Raw genomic sequence first — 24,219 nt, 5'->3', positions numbered from 1 at the left:
CTCTTCAGCAAAATGAATGCCCATGATGCCACATGAGCCACCCTCTTCACAAGTGAGCATTTCGAGGGTCCAGTCTTAAATCGACCTCTATAAAGTTCTTTTCAACTGGCAAAGAACCTGAGCTGCCGTGACCAACTATTGTACCATTTGCTGAACTCATCAACAAAGTGTGTGAATTTTGCTGGCTTAAGGGCTCATGCATTAATAGCAGTGGGACAGGAACAGGGAATGGAAAGTGAATGGGGCTGGTTCCAAACAAAGTAACAAATTTCCAAATGTAAAGTTGCTGAAGCCTCCTCCATCTAAAACTCTTTGTCAAACAGATGTCAGCCAAATTCAAATTGTCGCTTCTGTTAACTTTTGGCACTCAATACATGCTTGCCCCCCAAAAGGATAAAGACCTAACATTCCCACACAATTTATTTGCAATTAAGTTTACTGTAGTTGTCATTTATTTCTGAGTGTGTATTTTATGTCTTTCTTGTATGAGACTCCTATAGTTATAGATATAAAATTTTCTAGCATATGAAAATATTTCAATAAATTATCTTTTTGACATTAAGATACACCTGCCTTGGGTGTCAAAAAACAGCTGAAATATCTTGGCTATTAAAAAACCTCCTTTCTTGGAGCCAGCTTTTATGTAAGACCAGGATGGCTCCCAGCTGGTCCTAGGTTTATTAGTTATTTGTTATCTGTCAAACATTAGAACTTATGTCTTGCATGTTGTTCTGTTGCAAATGAGAGGCATTTTAGGTCAAAAAAAAAAAAAGATGGTACCAAATTTGTTTATTTGTCACACTATATTTGAGTCAGATTTGTATTTCTCTTTGATTCTTATGTTTCTATATGCAATCTTTTTTCCTAATAAACTGCTAAGAGTAGCAGCTAGATTCATAAAACTAGCAAAATAATAATTAGTCCAAGAGTTTTAAGCAAGGTGATTAGCGATCTCCTTTTGTGTTTAATTTTTTTTAAAATATTAATTCAAAAGTTGCTTCTATTCCACTAACCTACATTATGAAAGTTAGAAAAATCTTAAAGAGGGTAAAAATTCTGAAAGAGGGCTTGGTTATTTGTGTGTCTTGACTAAGTGCTCGTGAAATCACAAATATCTAAGTTGAGTCCATTTTTGTGAGGTTACTGATAAACTTGAGTACAAGAAAGTCTCCCAAAGGAAAGAATTAGACCAGAGAGAGACCCTTGAGTAAAGAGTAATGAAGTACTTTGAGAAGGGAGGAACGCTTTTTGAATAGATTGGTCCTTCATTAATAGTAACTCTTCTTCCCCACCTTCATTTCTGGGTTTAACGCTAAAACCTGTGGGGGTGGGGGAGTACTTTTCTCTTAGGCTTTGGGTCTGGAACAAGGTAGAACCCAAGCAGGAGTGGGGGGATTTTCTCAGCCCAGACATGCTGGGAGCCAGGGGAATGGCCAGGACATCACTATACCAGTAAGTCAACAAAGTCAGGAACAGACTTAGGGGGACAGGTGAAAACCCATATACTTGAAGGTAAGCTGAGAGACTTGGATTCCATCTGTCTGACCCCAATCTGCTCTGGTGTGGCCTGAGGAAACACAATCTTCTGTTACTTCTCTTCAGTAATGCAGCATCTACAAATGTGGGTGGTTGTTTTCAAAACACTCCACTGCTTACTGACGTAGAAACCACTTTATAGAAGTTTACTATACAGAATAAATCCAATAATCAGATATCCTTTGAAAAAAGTATTTTTTTCTTTCTCTAGACATTGTTCCTTCCATGTATCACAAGTCTAGCTGACTGCGATTCATATGCAAGTCCTCTTGTTTTCCTCCTCGGCCTATTGTACCGCAAAAATAGTAACGTGTGATATATCAGGTCTCTGTCCTGTCTTTTTCACAATTTTGACTTATCTCAGAATTGAATTCCTGACAAGTAGGTTACATTTAAAAATAAAGAATACAGATTGTTTCTGCATAAATTGCAGGTAAATAAAAGTTAACTTTTTAACATTTCTTCTATTGGTATTCCTTCATCATAATTTAAAAAATTCTCTCTGAAATGTCAGGTCTCTGTTTATTCTATGAAATCCTTGAAAATATTTTTAAATGTGATTTTGAAAAATGTTTACATTAGTGGATGTGCTCAGGAAAGAATATCCTAAGTTCAGGTGATCTCTCACTATCACTTGTACCAACTTTTTGTTATTTTATTATTATTATTTTAATGTTTATTTTTGAAAGAGAAAGCGAGCATGAGCAGAGGAGGGACAGAGAGAGGGAGACACAAAATCCGAAGCAGGCTCCAGGCTCTGAGCTATCAGCACAGGGCCTGACATGGGGCTCAAACCCACAAACGATAAGATCATGACCTGAGCTGAAGTTAGATGCTTAACCAACTGAGCCACCCAGGCACCTCTTTTTTGTACCAACTTTTAAAAGGTAAGTCTGCAAGTAATAATACGGAATACGTAAACAACACCTAATATGAATATTCATACTTTTGGGCTCTCTTTGAAATGTTGTGTTCACACAGTCACACACTGGATTTATTTATTTATTTATTTCTAATTTTCTGTTTTTAATCTTTATTTATTTTTGAGAGAGAGAGAGAGACAGACAGAGTGCGAGCACGGGAGGAACAGAGAGACAGGGAGACACAGAATCCGAAGCAGGCTCCAGGCTCTGAGCTGTCAGCACAGAGCCCGACAAGGGGCTCGAACCCGCGAACCATGAGATCATGACCTGAGCCGAAGTCAGACGCCTAACTGACTGAGCCACCCAGGTTCCCCATTCACACACTGGATTTAAAGTACAGCTCCACGATGCTTGCAGGAGAGCACAGAGAGCATGGCAGAGGAAGGGTGCTGTGCCCTCTGGAAATGACTGATAGTCCATCCATACCTCCTATTAGTTTCTCTTTACAACTGGCAGAACCAACTCAACCTTCGCTGTATTATTTCTCCATCTGTGCTTGACTGAAGACCCCTTCATTCTAGGACTGGGACACAATCTTTTTCTTTTTCTCCCCCTAGAGCTCAGAATGATCAGGGCTGGAAGGAACCACACTTACCAATGAAGAAACACATGCCTTTGTACCTGACCAGAGAGAAATCTATAAGCATTTAAATACTCATCTTGTTTACTTTTAAATAAATATACTGTTTGGGAAAACTAGTGCCTTTATGTTCATTATGCAGGGCTTATATAAAGAATAAAAATGAACACGAAGGGACACTAATGTATCTCATCTCTCAAACTACACCTAAGCTCACACAACTCAGACTGGTATGTGAGCTCCTCTATATGCATATTAATGTGATAGGAGCCTCGAAGACAGATACCCTTGACTATTACTTAAATAGCTATCTGATGAAATTCTATTAACTTTAGAACCCAATGAGGTAGAATAACCCACAGTGACATGAATATGCACCTATAAATAAAAGACCCAGTGTTGTAAAAAGTTGTAGTTTTAGGGAATTTTTTAAATCAAAATAAAAAGGACATGCCTATTTTGTGTATATATTACACATATATGCAAACTTCCTCTGGATAAAAAGTCATGGATTTGCAGAGCTGAGCAGAACCGTCCATATCACCAATGGTAATACTCTGTTACTCAAAGCATATTAAGTTCACAAAGGTTAAGACCTATCATCTTGGTCCAATGCTAATTATGCTGAGTCCTCACTCTTCTAATTCCTATTCTCTGTTCTTGCATATTCATGGGGACTCCTTTAATTACTTGGTAACTAACAGAGTCCAAAGTCACAGCTGACTATATCTCAGCTTTCTAAAATTAACTCAGTTATGTTTTGCTTATTTTTCACACTATCCTAGCTTAAATATAATTTAGGAAAGTTTCAAATAACTTTGAAATTTATTTACTTAAACTGTCCTATTTTATCAAAGAACAATTATTTGCCTATACTAGACTTATTATCTATATTCTAGTTAGGCAATATAGATATTTCCTGTATTACATTTCTATTTGTCTACTATACATTTACAAGATAATATTAAGAGGCACCAAGTTTAATTTTTAAGGTGTTATAAGCACATTGATCCCTTTGCTCAGGCTGCAGCAAAAACAAACAAATTAGAAGTAGAGACTTTTGAATGAAAAATGCCTGAATCCACCTGTAGGAAAGGTCTGCACCAAAAAGAAGGATGGGGCAGATGGATCCCTGTTAGAGAGGTAGTGACCTCCAGTAGGAAATGGAGATCAAAGTGAGGTTTCTCAAATGGGAATCTTCACTTCTTTACAAGCTTCAATTAGACTCAAGTTTTCACAGTTTAGTGTATTATATATATATATATATATATATATATATATATATATAATATACATATAATATATAAATATATATCTCCACATTTCATTCCCATATCAAATACTACACAATTTTTTCTATCTTCTTTTTATTTTTTGAGAGAGAAAGAAAGTGCCAGCTAGGAAGGGGCAGAGAGAGAGAGAGAGAGAGAGAGAGGGAGAGAGAGAGAGAAGTCCAAGCTGGCTCTGCACTGTCAGCGCAAAGCCCGACGTGGGGCTATATCTCATGATAGAGCTCTATCAGATCATCACCTGAGCCAAGATCAAGAGTCAAGTGCTTAACAGACTGAGCCACCCAGGTGCCCCTCTTTTCTATCACTTTCTAGGAGACTGTTTCCTTACCATATTAGGAAGGAAAAGACTGTTCCATCTTTTTTAATTTTTCACTTTATTTTGGATTAAAAAAAAAAGAATAGAAAGCCATTTCTCCAAGGCAACATTAATTTCTCTTATAGTTCCATCTCAAGTTTTCCCCAAATATTCCTCCATATTGCTTCTCATTCAAATATCTATGATTCTAGTTGATATTACTACACAGCAAAAATTTTTGCTGTGAGAGTCTTATTTTCTTTTGTGACAAATTCTGCCAAGGACAGGTAACCAAAATGCTGTTTTTATGGCTATTCCAAATTTAAAAAAAAATTTTCATATGCCCTAGTGGTACATTATCATGCCAGTATAGATAGAAAAAGGCAGTACTGTTAAATAAGAATGGATATCATAGTCCCTAATAATTGAGTGTCTTTTAAATTCAATAATTCTCTTAATAAGTTTAGTAAGTGGCATAGCTGTATTTTGTTGCATTTCTATTTCATCTATTTTCTCTCATTAGCATGAAAACTTATCATCATATATCCAAGATTATCAAACAAGATCCCTCAAGCATTGGGGGGGGGGGTCACAAAAGAATGCTATAAACCCCCTCCCATGATTTAGATGTTTTTCCTGTGAATTTCACTCTCTTCAATATTTTCACTAATAGATTTTAGCTTTTCCCTAATCCAGGCTCTATTGATTCAGGTTCTCCAATGTGACTTTTCCCCTATAAATGTATTTTCCATATCTATTTGTCTCTTTTTTTCCAATACACCCACACCACTTGGGTAGCTCCTGTCTGTCCTCTGAAAACTCCATTGAACTATACATAAAAGCTTTTTTTCCCCTTTCTTTACTTCTATAAATCATGGTGATTTAGAGAAAATGGCAATCCACAAGCATTCTTCCTCTGGTGGAGTCCATTTTTTCCCAAATAGGACTCCAGCAGCAACCAAGCCTTAATGGATTTAACTAATTTCTTCTATCAGTAGCATCCAGATTCACCTCTGGTTGTGTAACAACGTACAGTTGTATCTATGAAAAAAAATTTTTTTTGCACAAATTACTCCTCAGGAGTGTCAGAATGGTAATTTCCATGCAAGTAGCAATGGAAGAACAGGAGCACCACTTGCTTTAAGCACCTGTAAAGCACTATTCTGTCAAAGCCTGTTTTTCGTGCAGTCGTGGCTATTTTTTTTTTTTTTTTGTCAGAACAACTCCAAACCCTAGAAGAGCCAGATATTTATGGCTCTAGAAGACAAAAATGACTTGAAAAACAGAGTTAGAAAATGTGAAAAAGAGAGAGAGCAACAAAATAAATATCTCCATGGCAAGAAAAAGGAAAAGCTTATGAGGGAAATCTCTGTGTCAGGAAGAATCCTCATTTCTGTCCAGGACACTGGTCCTCTGCATTGGCACACAGGTGAGGGAACTTTTCGGGGATGTGATGCTGGACCTGGATCGTGTTGCCATGGAAGTGACAAGCTCAATTTCTTTAGAGCCCTCCTCAGCACTTCTGGCAATGGTGACAGATTCTTTTCCTTTGTTCAGAAATTGCTCTGCAAACGGCCCTGCCTCCTTCCCAATGCATTGCATTGTGAAGCCACACTGTAACCAAATTACACGAGAAGATTTTTCATTTCCAGTCCTAAAATTAGACTCTTCTGTGTGTGCTAGCACAACAGAAATAGAAACACTTGCTGAAAGGAGCCCACACAGTGGTGATCCGAGTTGCCACGCCTTTCAAAACAGTTGCTGAACACATAGCACACGGACAGTCATCAGACATTAGACACGTCAGGGCGCCTTTACTGATTCTAGAAAATCTGTCAAAAGTTAGTCTCAAGAGGTGGGCAATTTGTTTTACTGAGGAACTCTGGGGCACAAAGGATGCAGAGTGCTTTCCAGGTAGACGTTGGTGCCGAAGCATTTGATGAAAAAGAACAGATTTCCCAGTAGGATTTTTCACAAATGTACTTAATTGACTTTAGAATCACAGCAAACTGCTGGTTTCTTGTCCCTTCTTGATGCAAAATCCATGCTACATCCACAAAATAGGTGAGAAGAGTTTAAAAAATAATAAATAATAATTTTTACCTCATGGTTATATCTGAATATGGACTGATTTCTTCAAAGGACAGTTTTATTTATAATAAAATCATCAGAGGGGCGCCTGGGTGGCTCAGTCAGTTAAGTGTCCGCTTTGGCTCAGGTCATGATCTCATTGTTCATGAGTTCAAGCCCCGCATCAGGCTCTGTGCTGACGGCTCAGAGCCTGGAGCCTGCTTCGGATTCTGTGTCTCCCTCTCTCTCTGCCCTTCCCCTGCTCATGCTCTGTCTCTCTCTGTCTCTCAAAAATAAATAAACATTGAAAAAAAAATTCAAAAAAAATCATCAGATAGGTGTTCTCTACCATTCACTTGAAGATATTTTCTGGCTGAGTAGACCTCATTGCAGATATAGCACATAAATATATTAGCTGGGTCTGGATTAAAAATCCTTATGACCATCAAGGACAATGGAATGAGAGATCCAAGCAAGATTTTTGAATTTGAGCTAAAATAATAAATTTCGTGGGTACCTTCAAAACCACTACTAGAATTCTTTGTTCCCCTACCCACCTAGCTCCAATTCACTCTGAACAGAAAGGCCCTCTCTGATCACACTCTGTTACGTATGAATCTCTCACACAGGTATGGGTGGGTATGTCTGTACAAAACTACGATTCGGAAGTATTTTGGAAACGTGTCAGGGAGGAGAAGACTCTGTAAAACACCTTTTTTTTTTCCATTTATGATGGATACCATCCATGACTTTAAGAAGAATAGAGTATTTACCTTAAGTCAGGAATAAAGTGTCTAATAAATCTTAGATGGCTAAGCAAATCCAACATTAATTTTAAAGTGTTTAAAAGAAGAATTTGACGATAAGACAAAAACAGATTTAGCAGCTTAATTACACTGGATGCCATTCATTGCATTAAATGATTAAAGGAGGTGCTACGTATATGCCAGAAAAAACACTGAATTGGCCTACATCTTAGCTTGAGTCCATCCTTTAATAGCTGTCTGATCAAGTACTCCTAACATTCTGTGACTCTTGTATGCTTTACTTAAAAAATGGGGTTGTCCAATATGATATATTAGGTTCTATCCAGCTTTGAAAATCTAGGATTTTTTTTATCCACACAAAGTTTGTGTTTATGTATAAATGTCCATATGCAAAATAGGTATGTTCCTTTTAAATTTGATATAAAAGTCCTTACAACTACTTTATACTACATGGGGTATTTTACGTGTAAATATCTATCTATGTCATGTGGGTGACTCTACCTCATTTGATTTAAAAGTTATTAATAAAAGTTCATAGACAGCAGTTACTCTTATTTAATACACAATCTTCATATGGGTTTATATCATATTAAATATGTTCCCAGTGGAGATCACAGACCAGTCTAAGCAGTAGCATTCTGTGTATTATGAGAGGTTAGTTGCAACCCTATAGTTTTTATATGTAACCAGTAAAAAAATGTTCACATTAGTTTATTTGTTCAAGGAAGAATACCCCAAATTCAGGTGATCTTTAATGATCATTTATACCAACTTTCAAAAAAAAACATTTTTAAGATTCACACATGTTGTCACATATGGCAAGATTTCCTTCTTTTTTTAATGGAATGATATTCCATTATATGTATATACTACATTTTCTTTATCCATCTCTGGATGGACATTTAGGTTGCTTCTATACCTTGGCTTCTGTGAACAGTACTGCAATGAACATAAGAGTGCTAATATGTCTTTGAGATCCCGATTTCAATTCTCTTGGGTAAATATCCAGAAGGGGGACTGCTGGATCATATGGTAATGATCACTTGGTAATATGCCAAGTGAAATAAGACAGTCATGAAAGGAACAAATACCACATGATTCCACTTACATGAGTTATTTAAAATACTCAAACTCATAAAAGCAAAGAATAGAATGGCAGTGGCAAGAGGTGGAGGGGAAGGGGCGATGGGGTGTTACTAATCACTGTGTAAAAAATATCATCAGATATGGAGGATGAATTAAGTTCTAGAGATCTAATGTATATCATCATGCCTATAAATAATTGTTATACATTTAAAAGCTATTAAGAGGGTAGATTTCACATTGTCTTCCTACCAAAATAAAGACTTAAAGACATTTTCTTTTCAAGTAATACCTAGCGAATAATACTGCATCTTCTGAAAATAGTAAGACTGTTATTACTTTACGATTCCTTTGCAATATTGTGTTCACTAACTAGATTTTGCTCAGTGATTCTCATGAGATATTGTAGAAACCATGCAGAGCAAAGAGCTACATGCTCACATGGTGTCCGTACTAATATTCCAACCACACCTTCTGTGGTTCCTCTTCAGCACTGGATAGAACTGATTCTATCTTCACTGCATTTTTCTATTTTCTCTGGAATAAAAAAAACCTTCAGTCTGGGACTTGGTAACTTGGCTTGGATACAAAACTGGGCCCAAGCTTTATTTATACTTAGGCCTATGAGAAGCTAGGAGGAACTGTGTCATTTATAAATTAAGAAATTGAAGGCTTTGCATCTAACCAGAGAGAAATCCATAAGCACTTATTACACTCATCCTGTTGACTTTTAAATATGTATTGGTAGGGTGAAGTTGTGACTCTCAGCTAATTACATACAATTTTATATAAAGAATAAAATAAGCATCAAGGAGATTTCTTCCTCCAGGAAAATGCTGTACATAATTAGTCTAAACACTCAACTATCTGCAAAGAATCTGGTCACAGCCACAAAAGGTATCCGATACACTTGGAATTCCAATTGCCAGCTATGTTCTTACTCCTGTTTATCTAAAGTCAAGAAGATATATTTTTTATGAGCTTGATAGTAAAAAAAGAATACCGTCTAATAAAGGCACAGGGAGCAAGTTCTTACAATGGAAAAATCAAGTGTTCAGACTCAGATCAAGTGCTGAGACTAATTTATGCAGGGATGTCAGCTTGTCACATTGAATTGACCTTGCAAAGCAGCTAACATCATGCAGTCAGAAACAGTTTCTGCAGTGAAATCACGTAATTGTTTGTAATAGTACCAATAACATCCAAGATTAAGTTGTATATGCCTTTGTGTTATCCCATCCAAATCTTAGCCTGCCACGAGTATAGGATTCTCACTGCTCTGAGATTCTTTCGCTGTTTTCCGTCCTCACATCTCCTCCATTGTCTGCTCATTTCAGTTGTATTTATACAAGTACTTGCAACTGGTGGTCCTATCATATCTATCTTAGCTACAAATGAAGGCAACACTCTCAGATACACAAGTTTAACAGAAATCTTGTTTTTGAACTGCATTCTTTGCATATTTCAAACAATGGATTTTCTTTCCATTAAAGTACAATGGACATGTAAAGAGCCATTTAATTATAAAGCATTGTCTTTCCATTTTGACATCTCTGAAATCAGCAAGAATCTGACATGGTGTAATTGACAACATCTTTTTTCTTTCTTAGTGCCACATATGATAATGGTGCATCCCACATCAATGACATCTTAACATCGTCTTTCCTAGCCATTTCTTATGGAGAATAAAGAAAAAACCTTTTTTTCATAGAAAATAGCAATACATTTAAAAACACATGTTTTGACACTGAAAAGTTGCTGAATTTCTTCTACTTCTGAACTATGCAAGTACTATGTATTTAAATATGTATATACCTGATATAATAAGTACAGCTGAAGACTCTTCTGATTTCTCTTCAAGACCTCTAATAGTTTCACAGATTTTTAAAAATCAATCTTGCAATCATTTTCATATTTGTTGTGCCTCTTCTTAAATAAGATAGCACACATGCTAGCATTTCAATGTTTGACATGAGCCTCAGTTCTCACTCAGAGAGAAACTAAGACACAGATCTTTTTCTTTTCCCCCTCTTTTCATTTACATTCCCAGTTGCCTCAGAGATGGTATAACCATATAGAACACTCACAATAAACTAATTATATTTTTAAGTTTCTTGGAACAGAAAGAAGTTAGATGTTTTCAGTCAAAGGCCCTGGCGTCATACTGTGAATCCAATATAAAAGAACAAATGGCAAAGGAAATTTTAAAAATGGAAAGTAGAGAAGAGCAAAGAGAAACCTACCAGCAGTATCTTATTTTATGATGCAAGTAATCCCTTCTGTCAACACGAGTATTGACATATGTCTCAATTGACATACGAGATGGGAGAGAAGTAGATTCATTTCATTTAATCTCATAATTTGTAGCCAGATGGCTGGCCAGTGGAAGAAAGAGAAAGGCATTCTTACATGCAGTACCTGACAGACCAAATCATCATTAATGAGCAAAAGTGGTTTAAAAACAAAATAAGATTTAAAATATCTTCGCAAAGCATTAATGTTTATGTATCTTCTCCTGAATTATAACCAGTCTCTGTTTTTTCATTTAAACTACTATTTACTTAGTTTTTTTAGGGTTTAATTTTCCCTTAGTCACTTATGAGATAGAAATAATCACCAGAATGTGGAAAGAACAGTAGCGACTAAATGCTTAGAAAATGCCTTTTATAAAATATTAGATTACTGCCTACATGTCTGTAAAGAAAATCAACCTAGATTCAGGAGATTTGCTCAACTCCTCAAAATTTCCCAAGAACCACCGCCTCAACCGACATCATTCTCACCAAGATACTTCCGCCCATAGAAATAATTTTATGAGTAAAATATATGGCAAGGCATTAAATCCCAGAAAAAGTACCACTTTATATTCACCAGGGGAAACAAAGTAAGCCCCAAAGTAAAACTGTCAATTACTGTCATTGCATTGTTGCACTCAAAGAGTTTAATCATATCATGAAGAATTTTAGCAAGTACTAATTTAATTAAAATGTGAAATATTTAAACTACCTGCAGCTTCCCTTAGCTCATAAATTAGCAAATTTTATTTAAATAAGAGTCCCTTCCCTATATTCACCAACTACGTGCATGATGTATCTGAATAGTCCTATGCAAGCATTTTCTACTTCTCTTCATTTTCTCTTTCTCTTGTTTTCTTCTTTCAAAGTTACTTTGCATTCTTTTTTCAGACATCTGCATCCTTTGGTATCACACTTAAGAATCCAGAGAATATGATGGTCATTATGGAAAGCAATCACACTCTACATTGATGAATGACGATTTACAAAATGATTTCTATCATTTAAAGGAAAGAATGTAATTGAGACTTTAAATTCCAGATAAAATGCTACAACTCAAATGACACTGACTAGCTACGAGCTACTGGAAGTCACCCACCTGGGGCAGCATGCGATTTTCTTCCTCCAGCTGTCTTACTCTTGCCTCCAGCTGCCTAACATAGGACAAGGTTGATTCTAAAATTAAAAAGAAAGAACTCACATTATACACACAGGTCTTGTTTGGTGCACTGTCAGGATATTTCTGGTTCGATTTATTCACATGAGGCAGTGACTGCATAGTTAAAAAAAAAAAAAAAAAGATTTCTCCCCAGAAAAACAGGAACACAAGCCATTGAAACCACGAGCACTTCGAACGATTGTGCAACGTTAAGGACAGTTAGGGGAAGTTATAGGCGGTGAGATGGCAGGCTTTTGTACACTGTGCAACCCTCAGAATGTTAGACATCTTGAAGACACTTACTCCCCTTTCTACTTACTTTGTGCATTTTGAGCTTTCAGTGAGCTGTCCCCCATGTAAGACTTTTTATAATGTTAATTATAACCAAAATAAATTACAAGTCATATTAAAAACAAAATAAAAAATACTTCCAACACCCAGCTCCCTTCATTTTCCCAAATAAATACTTCAAGTCTTAAGAGCAACATTTATTCTTCTCACCAATCTATAGGTATTAGGACTATAATCCAGAGAACCGCTACAAAAGGGCTAAGTGGAATTGAGGCTACGTTTTGACTTTGTTTGGCAGAATGTGGCATAGATCTAAGCTTTCGCCAAATCTTTAGGTAAGCCAGGGGGGCCGACTTTACAACTCCTTCTTGTTTTCATTTCTTCACAAGCTCAGGTGTGTACTGAAAGGTAAGAATCAGCATCATGCTTAGAGTCTGTTCCATGTGAACTTGAAAGTTTCTACCTTTTTACCTCAGGAAAGGGCTCACAGGCAAAGGAAAGAGGAGTTCCATTCTGAGGAACAATCTGACAATAACTCTTCTTCATTAAAGCAAAAATATTCATGTGGATCATATAGCAACATAGTAGCCATTGATTCATGAACCAAGAACAAACATATTTCAGGTATAGTAAAATGTACCTGATGATAGAATTCCTCCAGCATATTTCCGTAGTTAATGTGAAACCTCAGTGCATGTTCTTCAGCTTCAGAAACATAAAATGGCAAGAAGCAAGACCAAGACGGTAGCGCATTTAAACGGTAAATATTTGGTGCCCCTAACAATCTGAAGTTGGAATGGATATTGATGCAAATTAATACCTTGATCTGAAATTCATCACGGAAACTCTGCTTTATAATTTTTATATGGAAATTGGTTATATGAACTCAATTCCATTTTTGTGACCTTCAAAGCAGTAAGGTAGCATTTAATTTCTCTAAAATACATAAGAAACCTTAGTCTTTAATTTGTAAATGTAAAAATTAAGCTCATCCCTGACTGGTTTACAGCATGCCTGTTTTCACTAATATTTGCAGAAAGCCGCTATCACTGATAATATAACAACCCACTGATTTTCCACCGATGGACAAGACTTAGCTTTAAGCATCCCTCACACAAGACAGAAACACAAGATAAAGGCAACTGAAGACATTTCCTAGAAATATGCTCTCATTTCTTTAGATCAATGAAATGTTAAATGTTTGCTTTATGGACTCTTCCAAATGGCAAATAAATAAATAAATACATAAAGCATAAATGAATAACAAACATATTGATTTCATGAATCTACTTTAGCAAATGAATAGCTGATCTGCAGATCATCAAAATATGAATGTAAATTGCCTGATTTACACAGTTTTGTAAGCCTCATTCTCTACTCTAGAAAAACAACCACTTGAGAAGGGCTATCCAGGTGAAAGTTTGCTCAGAAATGTTCTGCTTAAACCATGAACAAGCATAATTCTTTTCTCCTTTGTTCATAATTTATACCTTATCTTTATTGTCCCTATACTGCACTATCCCCAAAGCAGCTGAAATGACTCTATACAGAGTGACTCAGGTGACATTTGAAAATGCCACTGAATAGATTTTAATTCAGTAACTATCTTCAGTCACTTTAATCTACTCCCCTTTTTAAGTTTTTTCAGTTTACATATTTGATGGCTTCACTAGGCGTCTACCTATATTATGAATGTCTCATCATCTCACTTCAAAATAAACAGGGTAGATTCCTGAATTTGGAAAACAGTCCTTAACTCCAATTTTTAATGTCAAGTTACAACAGATGAAGTTCACATCTTTGTTTCCAAGCATTCACTGCAAATATGGGCTGGGACAGGAAAAGGTAGCAAACATTTTTAGAGAGGTAAAATAATCTTCAAAAGTTAGCTGTATAAGATAAAGGCAAAGCTAAGGAGAGTTGGGAGTTCATTCACTCAACACATACTTACTGTGTCACTGATTTGTGTCAGGCACTATTCTAGGTTTGGGACAAAGAGAAGGCCAGTTATTGCAAGACTTACTACATTTCTCAGAATACAAATTCTGTTTTAGGATTACATGCCCACATTGTTCTGTGTTCCAGAAGGCCCTGTTGTTCCAGGCGGTCTCTGTTACAATTTTTACCTAACAGTGAATGGATACCACAATGAGAAAATTCCTCAGGGGATGGGGGCGGGGGGAAAAGGAAGCATAGCTGATGTGCAGGCATAAATGAGAGAATTCGTGCTGTTAGTTCTTTCATTCATCAAAAACCTAATTACATAGTTCCTTAACGAGAATGGAATAGGCAAACATTTTTTTCTGGAGCATCTCTGGTCCTCAAGTCACTATATAAAAAGCCATTAAAGAAACTACCCAATCCTTCCATTGTGACATCAAAGAAAAATAAGCATTCGTTTTGTTAAGCTTTTAGGATCGCAAGGTTTGCTTGTTACTGCTCCATAGGCTAGCCAAACCTGATTACTAGTACATAGCAAATACTGGGACAGTAAACATTTTAAAAATAAGACATAATAGGATAGAGTATAAGAAACTCCATTTTTTTTTGAAACTCCATACTTTTAAAATACATCACATTCTACATACCAATTCCAGCTGAGCACTAGGAAAAACACTATAATCTTATAAGAAAGAAAAGAAGCCCCTTTTATGCTACAATGTATTTGGCCTCATTGCTATAACCCCTTCCCCAGGCTGCTTCTTCCCTTTGCTTCCTCATTCAAGGGACTTCCAAAATGGCATCAACTATAAAATAAGCTGGTTTTCCATTACATGCAGGGAATGAGGACTATAGTTGAGTGTTGACCTAAGAGAAGTATCTGACAAATATTGGCATTCCTTTCTTTTCAATTGAGGTATAGTTGACATACGACGTTATATTAGTTTCAGGTGACAGCATAGTGATTCCCCAACTCTAGACATTATGCTGGGCTCATGGTGTTTTCCATTATAAAGTGATACCTGTATACACACACACACACACACACACACACACACACACACACACAACCCTGCATTAGAATGTACTATAATTTGAATTGATCACCCACATTTTATACCAGTGGCTGAGGCTGTTAGAACTTAGATTTCAGAATGTCATTTTGGATTTCAGAGCTCAGGAGGCTCCTGAAAAACAGCCAAGCACTATGCCATACTCTACACAGATCTACAATGTATTCCGGAAGGATCCTGCCTTTCAAAAGTATATAACCACTTGTGCGGGGGGGAAAGAAAAATAAAGGAAATGGTAAGGTAATATGAAATTCAGTGCTAAATCATGTGAAACATGAACACAGAAAGAGATCAAAATTGGTTGCAGTTCTTACGAAAGAGAAACTTGAGCTTAATGCATCAACGGAAGTTTGACAGGCCAGAGAGATCCAAGTGTAGCCACAGGATGGACAAGGACCAGAAGCCAAGAATGATAGTGTTGTAAACAGGGAAGAGAGAAAGGAGTCACACGGAGGAAGAAAGAGGGACATACTGGGGAGAAGGAGGAAAGGCCAAGCTGCTTCCCACAATCAAGGATATGAAAAGCTAACATCAAAACAGTTATGCAGATGATGATTTGCTTTCAACGTCCCCCCCCCCCAAAAAAAAGATATTTTCTCTTTGCACCGTGGGAAACCAAGAACATCTATACACGAGAAAAGCGAGGTTAAGCAAATATCCAATGTGAAAACCCTATGACATTGTCTAGATGTTCTCCAGGTAAACCTTGGGTGTACTTCCAAGCAGAAACAATTTATTTCCATGTATCTTACTTTTCTTTGAAACTACATGTAAAAGTTCACAGCACCTCCCATGATAAACCAAGTGTAAGAACCAGTCAACAGTCACAAAACTTCCACCAAATTCTTATCTTCTAAATGGTTCCAATTTTCAAACTGGAATGTGCCGTAGAGGTTTCCAAGTTCAGCCTATCCCTGATCCCCTGACTCATTAGGCAGATAAGAGAACAAAACCCAGAGAGTAGTAAACTTGGCCCCTAACAATGGGGATTAAATACATTCAGAAGAATTTTTTCCATTGCTGGGGCATCACAGTGATGGCCATCTTGGATCTTCTAATTATTAAGTGATACCAAGCTTCTTACATAGATAAATTCCAAGTTCTCCTTTTTTCTTCCTGATTTTAAATATTCTAGATGGATCTTTACTGAAAATAAGTTGGTGTTTTCCTTGAACAATATCCTGGACTTGATTTCACTTCATTTTGCCTGAAATGCATTCAATCATATAAAGTAGCTGGTCTTCTAGTTTGAAAATACGCTGATCAAAATGTTAAACCCTCTCATTTCCCCCTGCTTTCTAAAGCAGTGTTTCTCTCCCTAGGGGAACACCCACCCTTGAAATCACCCACGATTTATTCTGATTATTGTACATAAAGGTTTACTGTTTGTAGTTGCTACGGTCTAAGGTTTATCAACCTTCTGAGTGGTTCTGATTAGATGAAGTGCCATTGTGTCTCCAAAATTTCAGGGTAGAAAATAAAATCTAGTGATAGTCCATTCTAAGACAAATTATAGCATCTGGAAGAGTGCACACAGGAGGAAAAACACTCGGAAGACCATTGTGACCATGGGCAGATAAGATGGTATCTTCTCAGAGGCTCTCTCAGACTTAGCCCCTTTCAGCCAGAGAGACAAATGGCCACGTGATTTCAAATCTGGAGGCAATCTCTCCAAGAAAACCCAACTTCTAAAGACACTGCTTGGATTAGTTCCAAATTAATCCACCATCCACAAGCTTTTGCACATTCTTAAGGAAATTACTTCAGAACTATATTTTTAAAAAATTATTACTGTTCTGACTAGAAGTGTTTCTCTTTCTTCCTCAGGCAAGCAAAGGTCAGCCTCCTACTTAGAATTCATATTAGCTCCAGAAGTATAAGTGATTGCATTTCTCACTATAATTTGATGTTTTTCTTATTTAAAAAATCTTGTTGGAATCAGCATTTTTGGATTTGCCTGGATATTTCACTCAGACTACCTTATTCATGGGCAGAAACAGGACTTTGGTTTTTTGATTGGGAGGCTTAATTGTCCTAAATAAGTAAAAAATGATGTCAGGTCTTGCTCTACTCCGTTACCTATGAAGCTAATTTTACTCTTCTCAGACCCTTCCTTCTGTGCCAACCTGAAAGACATAGGAAATATTTTCTATCCTGTTCCTCCCATGTAGAAACTTGGTCACTGGTTATTCAATGGCACCATGTTCCCTTAGGTCTGAGTCTCTGACACCTTCCCTTGGGCAATAACTCACTCCACTCTGCCTAGCGCAACACTTCTTATTCTTCTGTGCATGATATGAAAAGTAGCTCTCTAACTATTAGAATACCCCAAGATTGGAGTATATTGCTTTATATGATAATGGGCTTCATGTTAGCGGAGGTGTTTGGAGAAAGTAAGATGCCACAGAGATTTCTACCAGTGGCTAGAATCCACTGTTTGAAGTGGCTGTTTGAAGTTCAGTAATCCTAAATTTTTAAATTCTTCCCATTCCTTGAATCTCTTTTAGTTTCACTTCTTCTCACCTCATTTGCTAATGATTCATGTATTGAGTGCTGGGTGACTTCTCTTTACCTACTTGCTTATGTTATTTCATGTTTTCATTTTTTGCCCAAATATGCTACACGAAAATATTCCCTAAACTTTACACAGTGACTGGTAGTCTTCCCTGCAGGGGTTTAATACAGACTTGTTCAGTTACTTCAATATCAAGACTTGTTTGCCTGTGCCAGATGCTGTCCTAGATACCGGGGATACGGCAGCAAGACAAAGTGCGAAGAGTCTGTGCATTCATGAAGTTTGCATTCCGGTGGGGAAGACAGGCAATGAAAAGCAAACGCGATGTTTTGTGAAGGAGACGTGTGCAAGGAAGACAAGACAGAGTACTGGTGTAGGGAGATTCAGGGATGTGCAGCTATGGTAGGGAGCAGGGCTTGGGAAGAGCTCTGAGGACCAGGACCTGTGAACAAACCAAGTATGCAAAGACCTTGGAGAAGAAAGTTTTAGACATGAGGTAAGTTGAGTACACAGGCCCAGGCTGGGAAGACCTTTGTTCTGGAACCTGGCTGTGAAGGGGGAAGTAATAGGCGAGGAGACGGATCTGTTTGTTTGGTCACCTTCCTCCACTGCCTAAGTTTTTCAAACATTGTCCTCTTTTTGGCTGTTGACCTCTGAGGCCTAGACTTAAACCTTTTGGCCATCAGGCTTTCCCTGTGACAAAAACCTCTGCAGTGTGTTTGGTTCCATGCTCTCACACACCCCAGTTCTTACCTATTCAGAAATTCTATTGACCCTACCCTCCCCTCTGCCCCCAGAATAGACTGAAAACCCAACCTCACTGTGGTCTTTTAGCAAGGTTCCTGCTTCTACTCTTGCCTCCTCTCCCAGGTTCATTTTCATTCAAATTCTTTTTCAACCCACAGCAGCCAGGGTTTTCTTTCCAAAATGCTAAGCCTGGTCACCTCCACTTTGATCACTTCTTTCTCTACTCAAAACTCTGCAGTAACTCACCATTTTGCTCCACATAAAAGGCAAAGTCCTTAGAGGGGCGCCTGGATGGCTCAGTCAGTTAAGCGTCTGACTCTTGATTTTGGCTCAGGTCATGATCTCCTGGTTTGTGGGACTGAGCCCCACATTGGGCTCTGTGCTGACTACACGAGGCCTGCTTGGAATTCTCTCTCTTCCGCTGCTCCTGCCCTGGCTCTGTGTGTCTCTCTCTCAAAATAAATAAATATTTTTTTAAAAAGGGCTAAGTCCTTAGGAAGTCCAGCAGGGCCCCACATGATCTGGCCTGGCCACCTGGGAGCCGTCCCCTTCATGCCAGTACACCCACCCTCTGTTCCAGCCATGAAGCTTCCTGTCCTGAACACCCCAGGCATGCTTTTGATTTTGTCCCCACTTTCTGGAATGCTCTTCCCCCAGACAGCTGCTTGGCTGACTTCCTCACTTCCCATAGGTCTTGTCCAAACCTCAGCTTCTCAGTGTAATTCACCCAGTTCACCACATTTAATCCTGCCACTGGCCCCCACCTCCACCCCACATTCCTGATCCCCAAGCCTGTTGGACATTTTTCCAAACACTTCATCACCTTCTAGCATATAACTTAACTTGTACACATGTTATCTCTCTTGTAGAAGTTCTGTCTCTCCCCATCAGAATGTAAACTCCACATAGGGACCTTATGTGTTGAGTGATGCCTTCCAAGTGCCTAGAATAGTGTCTAGTCCAATAAATATTTATTGGCTGTGTCAACCAGTTATGCAGACAGTGCCCTGAAAGGGAATTATTTCATAGTACAGGTCTACACTTTTCAATCACTCCAGGAGAGACAGGATTTGTATTTAATATCAACTAAATCAGAATCAATATCAGAAACAGAATCGGTATCAATTCTGTTGTGCCATTTGAGACAACATATGGTATGTTGAGAAACATACCATAGGACACTAAACTTTGGATGAAAACTCTGCAGGGTTCTCAAATTATGTCATAACAAATCACTGGTGGGTAACTTCAATAAGAGGATCTGTGCTTTCATCAGGCAGATAAAAAAGTGTGTGTGTGTGTATGCGTGCATGTGTTAGGGGATTGGAGAGGAAGGGAGAACAGGAAAGAGAAAAAAGATGGAAAGAAAAGGAAAGAGAGGGGATAGAGACAAAGAATAGAGAGACAGAATAACAGCTGTGGGGATGTACAAAAATGGACCATGTCTACCACTAACATCTTAGAATATAAATGTCCTTCAGCTGGAAATCTGCTTTAGTAAGTAAGGTTGCCTTTTGGTTAGAATGGCACCTTCCCAGGAACATCTCCTCCCGGCCCCTCCCAGCGAGGGGCATCCTGAGGGTGCAGGAGCACGCATACTTTGGAGGCACCAGCAGGTGTCAGCTGAGCCTGAGTGAGGGGCTCCGAGCTGTCAGAGAGCAGCTGGAGGAGGGCGGTGGGCAGCGGTCCATATCAAAACAGGCTATGTTTCTTTGAGAAGGGAAAAACCTGTCATTCCAAAGTTAAAGCAAACAGAGCAACGTGCTCTCCTGCTTATTTCAATTAGAATGAAGGCTGAAAATACTGCATCTTTTTCCAAGAACGCTTTGACAGAAAACATCATGAGTGCTATTTTCCCAGTGCCATCTGAGTGCTGTGTTTTTTTGAACAGTCCGGATTTTGTCATCCTTTTCCTATAAAAGAGTAAATAGTTAAATGGATATTGAAACCTGATGATTTGTACATAAGTCAATTTAGAAATCAGAAAAAAATTATCAGGGGTCTATACCCTAACTTTTCTACCAGAAAATAATCACCATAAATTTGTTCTAGTCTCTCCTCTTCCCAACTGAAAGTGTCTTTAAAGTGGGAGAAAATGGCATTTGTTGCATATTTGCTGTCATCCACCTGGCCTATTCCTTGGTAATTGGCACCTGGTTGTTTTTGCCTCCATTTCTCTCTCAATAGAAGGTGGACGCTTCATGTAGCAAAGTCTTGCCTTTATAGTTCTTTTCTGAGCTGCCTTATGACTAGCACAGAGCTATGTGCTACAAGGTGTTCAATAACTTATTGCTCAACGAAAGAATGAATGAATGAATGAATGGCCCATGATTCTGGTCCCAAGCACTCTGGCTGCTACTCAAAGTTTGTGCTCCCAGGATAGTCTGAAGCAGTTAACTCAAAATGCAGTCAGATTTCCTCCTAGAAAACAGAATAATATGCAGGGTGCCTGGGTGGCTCAGCTGGTTAAGCGTCCGACTCTTGGGTTTCAGCCCTACTCATGATCTCATGGTTTGTGAGTTTAAGCTCCACATCAGACTCCAAGCTGACAGTGAGTAACCTGCTAGGGATTTTCTCTCTCTGCCCCTCTCCCTCCCTCCCTCACTCCTTCTCTATCTCTCAAAATAAATAAATACACTTTTAAAATATTTATAGAAAACATGATAACATGTAATCTAAGCTGAAGTCTGGCTCAGAGGAACTTTTTGTGCCCTAAAATTATTTTCACTTTTACTATTGCCTCTGAAAGCATCAGCCCCACAAAGGAGGTACAAGGTAAATAGCAGTAAATTGGGCAAAAGGAATGGGGACTACATGGAAAATATTTCAAACTCTAAAGAGCTGTTTAGCATGAGTACCATTTTAACAGCTATTCAGGGTTAAAACGTGTCTTACTTTCCATGTTACGTTGCTGCTGATCTTGTCATTTCCCAGAGAAAAGAACCACCTTTTCCCAATGCCAGAGGACAAAAAAGAATGTCATTTTAATAAATGTAACCACTTTCTTTAATGTATGTATTCCCCTTGTAAGTGTATCTTGTCAGTATTGTCAATGCATGCGCAAGGAAGTACATCTGTAAAAAAAAAATTTTTACAAAAGACAGTAAAACCCTCAAAAATGTTCCTTTCTCTTCAAATAATTACTTTCCCTTTTTTGTGTATATTGAGATATTTTTAGAAGCCTATATATGGTTGTTTCCACTGTCACACTTGTCAACAAAATAAAATTTTGACCAAATTATACAGCAAAGCATCATTAATTTGGATCCCATCATTTGGGAATTCATAAAACCTTTATTCCATTTAGCCTATAGATGCTCTCCACCCTGGCTATGAAACAGCTGGGAAAACCACTCACAGTATGACAATTAAGGAATAGTGGGCTTACATAAGAAAAGCTAAGTTTTCACCATGTTTTAGCATTATCTATGCACAAAGTGATGCAGACAGATAATGGATGAATCTAGGTAGATAATGGATAGCTTAGATAAACAAAATTGGAAAGATCACATACTTAGGAACATTTTTTTGTATGTTAGCTATTTTGGTTTATTTATCAAAAAGCACTTTTTTTTCATTTAAACTCAAGTTAGTTAACATACAGTGTAGTCTTGGCTTCAGGAGTAGAATCCAGTGATTCATCTCTTACATATGACACCCAGGGCTCATCCCTAAAAGTACCCTTAATGTCCTTCACCCATTTAACCCATCCCCCACCTACCTCCCCTCCAGCACCCCTCATTTTGTTCTCTGTATGTAAGAGTCTCTTATGCTTTGTCTCCCTCTTTTTATCTTATTTTTTCCTTCCCTTCCCCTATGTTCATCTGTTTTGTTTCTTAAATTCCACCTATGAGTGAAATCATATGATGTTTGTCTTTCTTTGACTTATTTCATTAGCATAATAACCTCTTTGTATTCACAAGTCAGTTAACTGGTATTTGAGAACTATGTGCTAAACACTCATGTGCTACAGACACTCATTGAAAACAAACAAAAAGGGTTCCTCCTCTCAATGAACATTCTAGTATGGAAGACAGACTTGCATACACAGACACATAAATAAACTACAGTGCTCTCCCAGACACTCTCCACCATTTTAGCTTAGACCTAGATCATCTCAGAATATCTGTGGCATCGGAGCTAAAACTTGAATTTGCAAAGTCCCAAAGTGGATATGAATTGGAGGTACTCAAAAGCAAAAAGAATGCTTGGCCAAAGCCAGGTGAAGAAGCTAAGGGGAGAGGAAAGAGTTTCACGCTGGCATAGAAGGAGACCGGATGCACAGTGTGCGTCAGGATTTTGTACTGTTTTCAGTGAGAAGCCATTACAGAAAGGAGCTTTGCAACTATAATGTTACACAACTGATTTACTTTCAGATGATCTTCCTGGCTGCTTTGTGGAGAAGAGAAGAATGTGGGTAAAGGTGGAATGATGGCAGAGGGGGCTTCTAGGTGTGTAGGGAGAGGACTGTGTGTTGCAAATGAGCTATAGCAATGGTACAGAGAGCGCTGGCTGCATTCATCACGTCTCCTAGAGGCGGTGGCCACACAGCATGCTCATAGAGTAGAGGTGAGGTATTATGGGAAAAAAGGGATCAAAGACATGGCTACAGTTTTGACATGAATAGAGATGGCAGTGGCAATCATGGGACTGCCTGTAGTAGGAACACGATTGGGGTGTTAAATCAAGAAGTTTATTTTGTTCATGTTAGGCTTAACATTTAAACCAGAAATTAGGTAAAATATAGAGTGGGTACTTAAATGCATAAGTCTGGAGCTCTAAGAAGACACTTGGGGTTTTTGTATAAACGTGATAGTCAATAGCAGAGAGCCCTTGTCAAAAGGAAGCCTGAATGTTGGAGCCTGGTCTGAATACAGAAGCCTGGTAGAGGCAGAGCCACAGGGCAGACACCCCTCCACAATCCCCCCTCTCTCCCCAGCCCTTTGCCTCAGAAAGCTGAGCACCACCCAGTCTCCCTGGTAGACACGGCCTGATCTTCCACATGGGTACATTTTAAGGAAATGTCTTTATCCATCTTCACTCTCACCTCTGTTTGATTCCTAAATCATTCCTCCCACATTCTTTTTGATCTCCTTCAACTCCATTTAGCATGCTGCCCCTCATTTTTTTTTTAACCATCTTGGCCCCTTGCCCTCCCACAGTAATTTTTGGAAGGAGCAAAGTAGAGCACAGTGGCTAGGAGTGATAGCTCTGAGGATTTTAATTTTCCCTCATCAAACATAGATATTGAAGAACATGATCTTTAAGACTCTTTAAGCCTCACCATTCCTTCGATCCCATTTGCAACTGCACCAAAAAACAAAAGATAACTAGGAATAAACGTAACAAAAGATAGTCTGAAAACTATAGAATACTTATAAAAGAAATTGAAGAGGACACAAAGAAATGGAAAAGCATTCCATGCTCATCGACTGGAAGAACAAACATTGTTAAAATGTCTATTTTACCCAAAGCAATTTACATTTAATGCAATCTCTATCAAATTACCACCAGCATTTTTTGCAAAGCTAGAACAAACAATCCTAAAACCTGTATGGAATTGAAAAGACCCTGAAGAGTCAAAGCAATCCTGAATAAGAAAAAACTGGAGGCACCACAATTCCAGATCTCAAGCTATATTACAAAGCTGTAG

At 38.1% G+C, this 24,219-nt stretch overlaps 1 protein-coding gene across 5 annotated transcripts in view; it reads right to left on the bottom strand.

Moving 5' to 3' along the window:
• Positions 1-24,219, bottom strand: part of CCDC85A (coiled-coil domain containing 85A) — a 267,176-nt gene that overhangs the window by 26,984 nt on the left and 215,973 nt on the right. For 3 of the 5 annotated variants that reach the window (XM_042981430.1, XM_042981426.1, XM_042981427.1), the window contains exon 3: positions 11,940-12,016. The exons of 1 other annotated variant lie outside the window; for it this stretch is intronic. In XM_042981430.1, coding sequence (XP_042837364.1) covers positions 11,940-12,016 — 77 coding nt within the window. Of the gene's footprint in view, positions 1-11,939; positions 12,017-24,219 lie in introns of those variants that run through there. One more of the 5 variants, XR_006215732.1, reaches the window with a different exon arrangement.

This window comes from Panthera tigris, chromosome A3 (assembly GCF_018350195.1).
Source record: "Panthera tigris isolate Pti1 chromosome A3, P.tigris_Pti1_mat1.1, whole genome shotgun sequence".
Lineage (NCBI taxonomy): Eukaryota > Metazoa > Chordata > Mammalia > Carnivora > Felidae > Panthera > Panthera tigris.
Note: the sequence above shows the minus strand (reverse complement) of the source record. Positions and strands in the feature narration are given on the sequence as shown.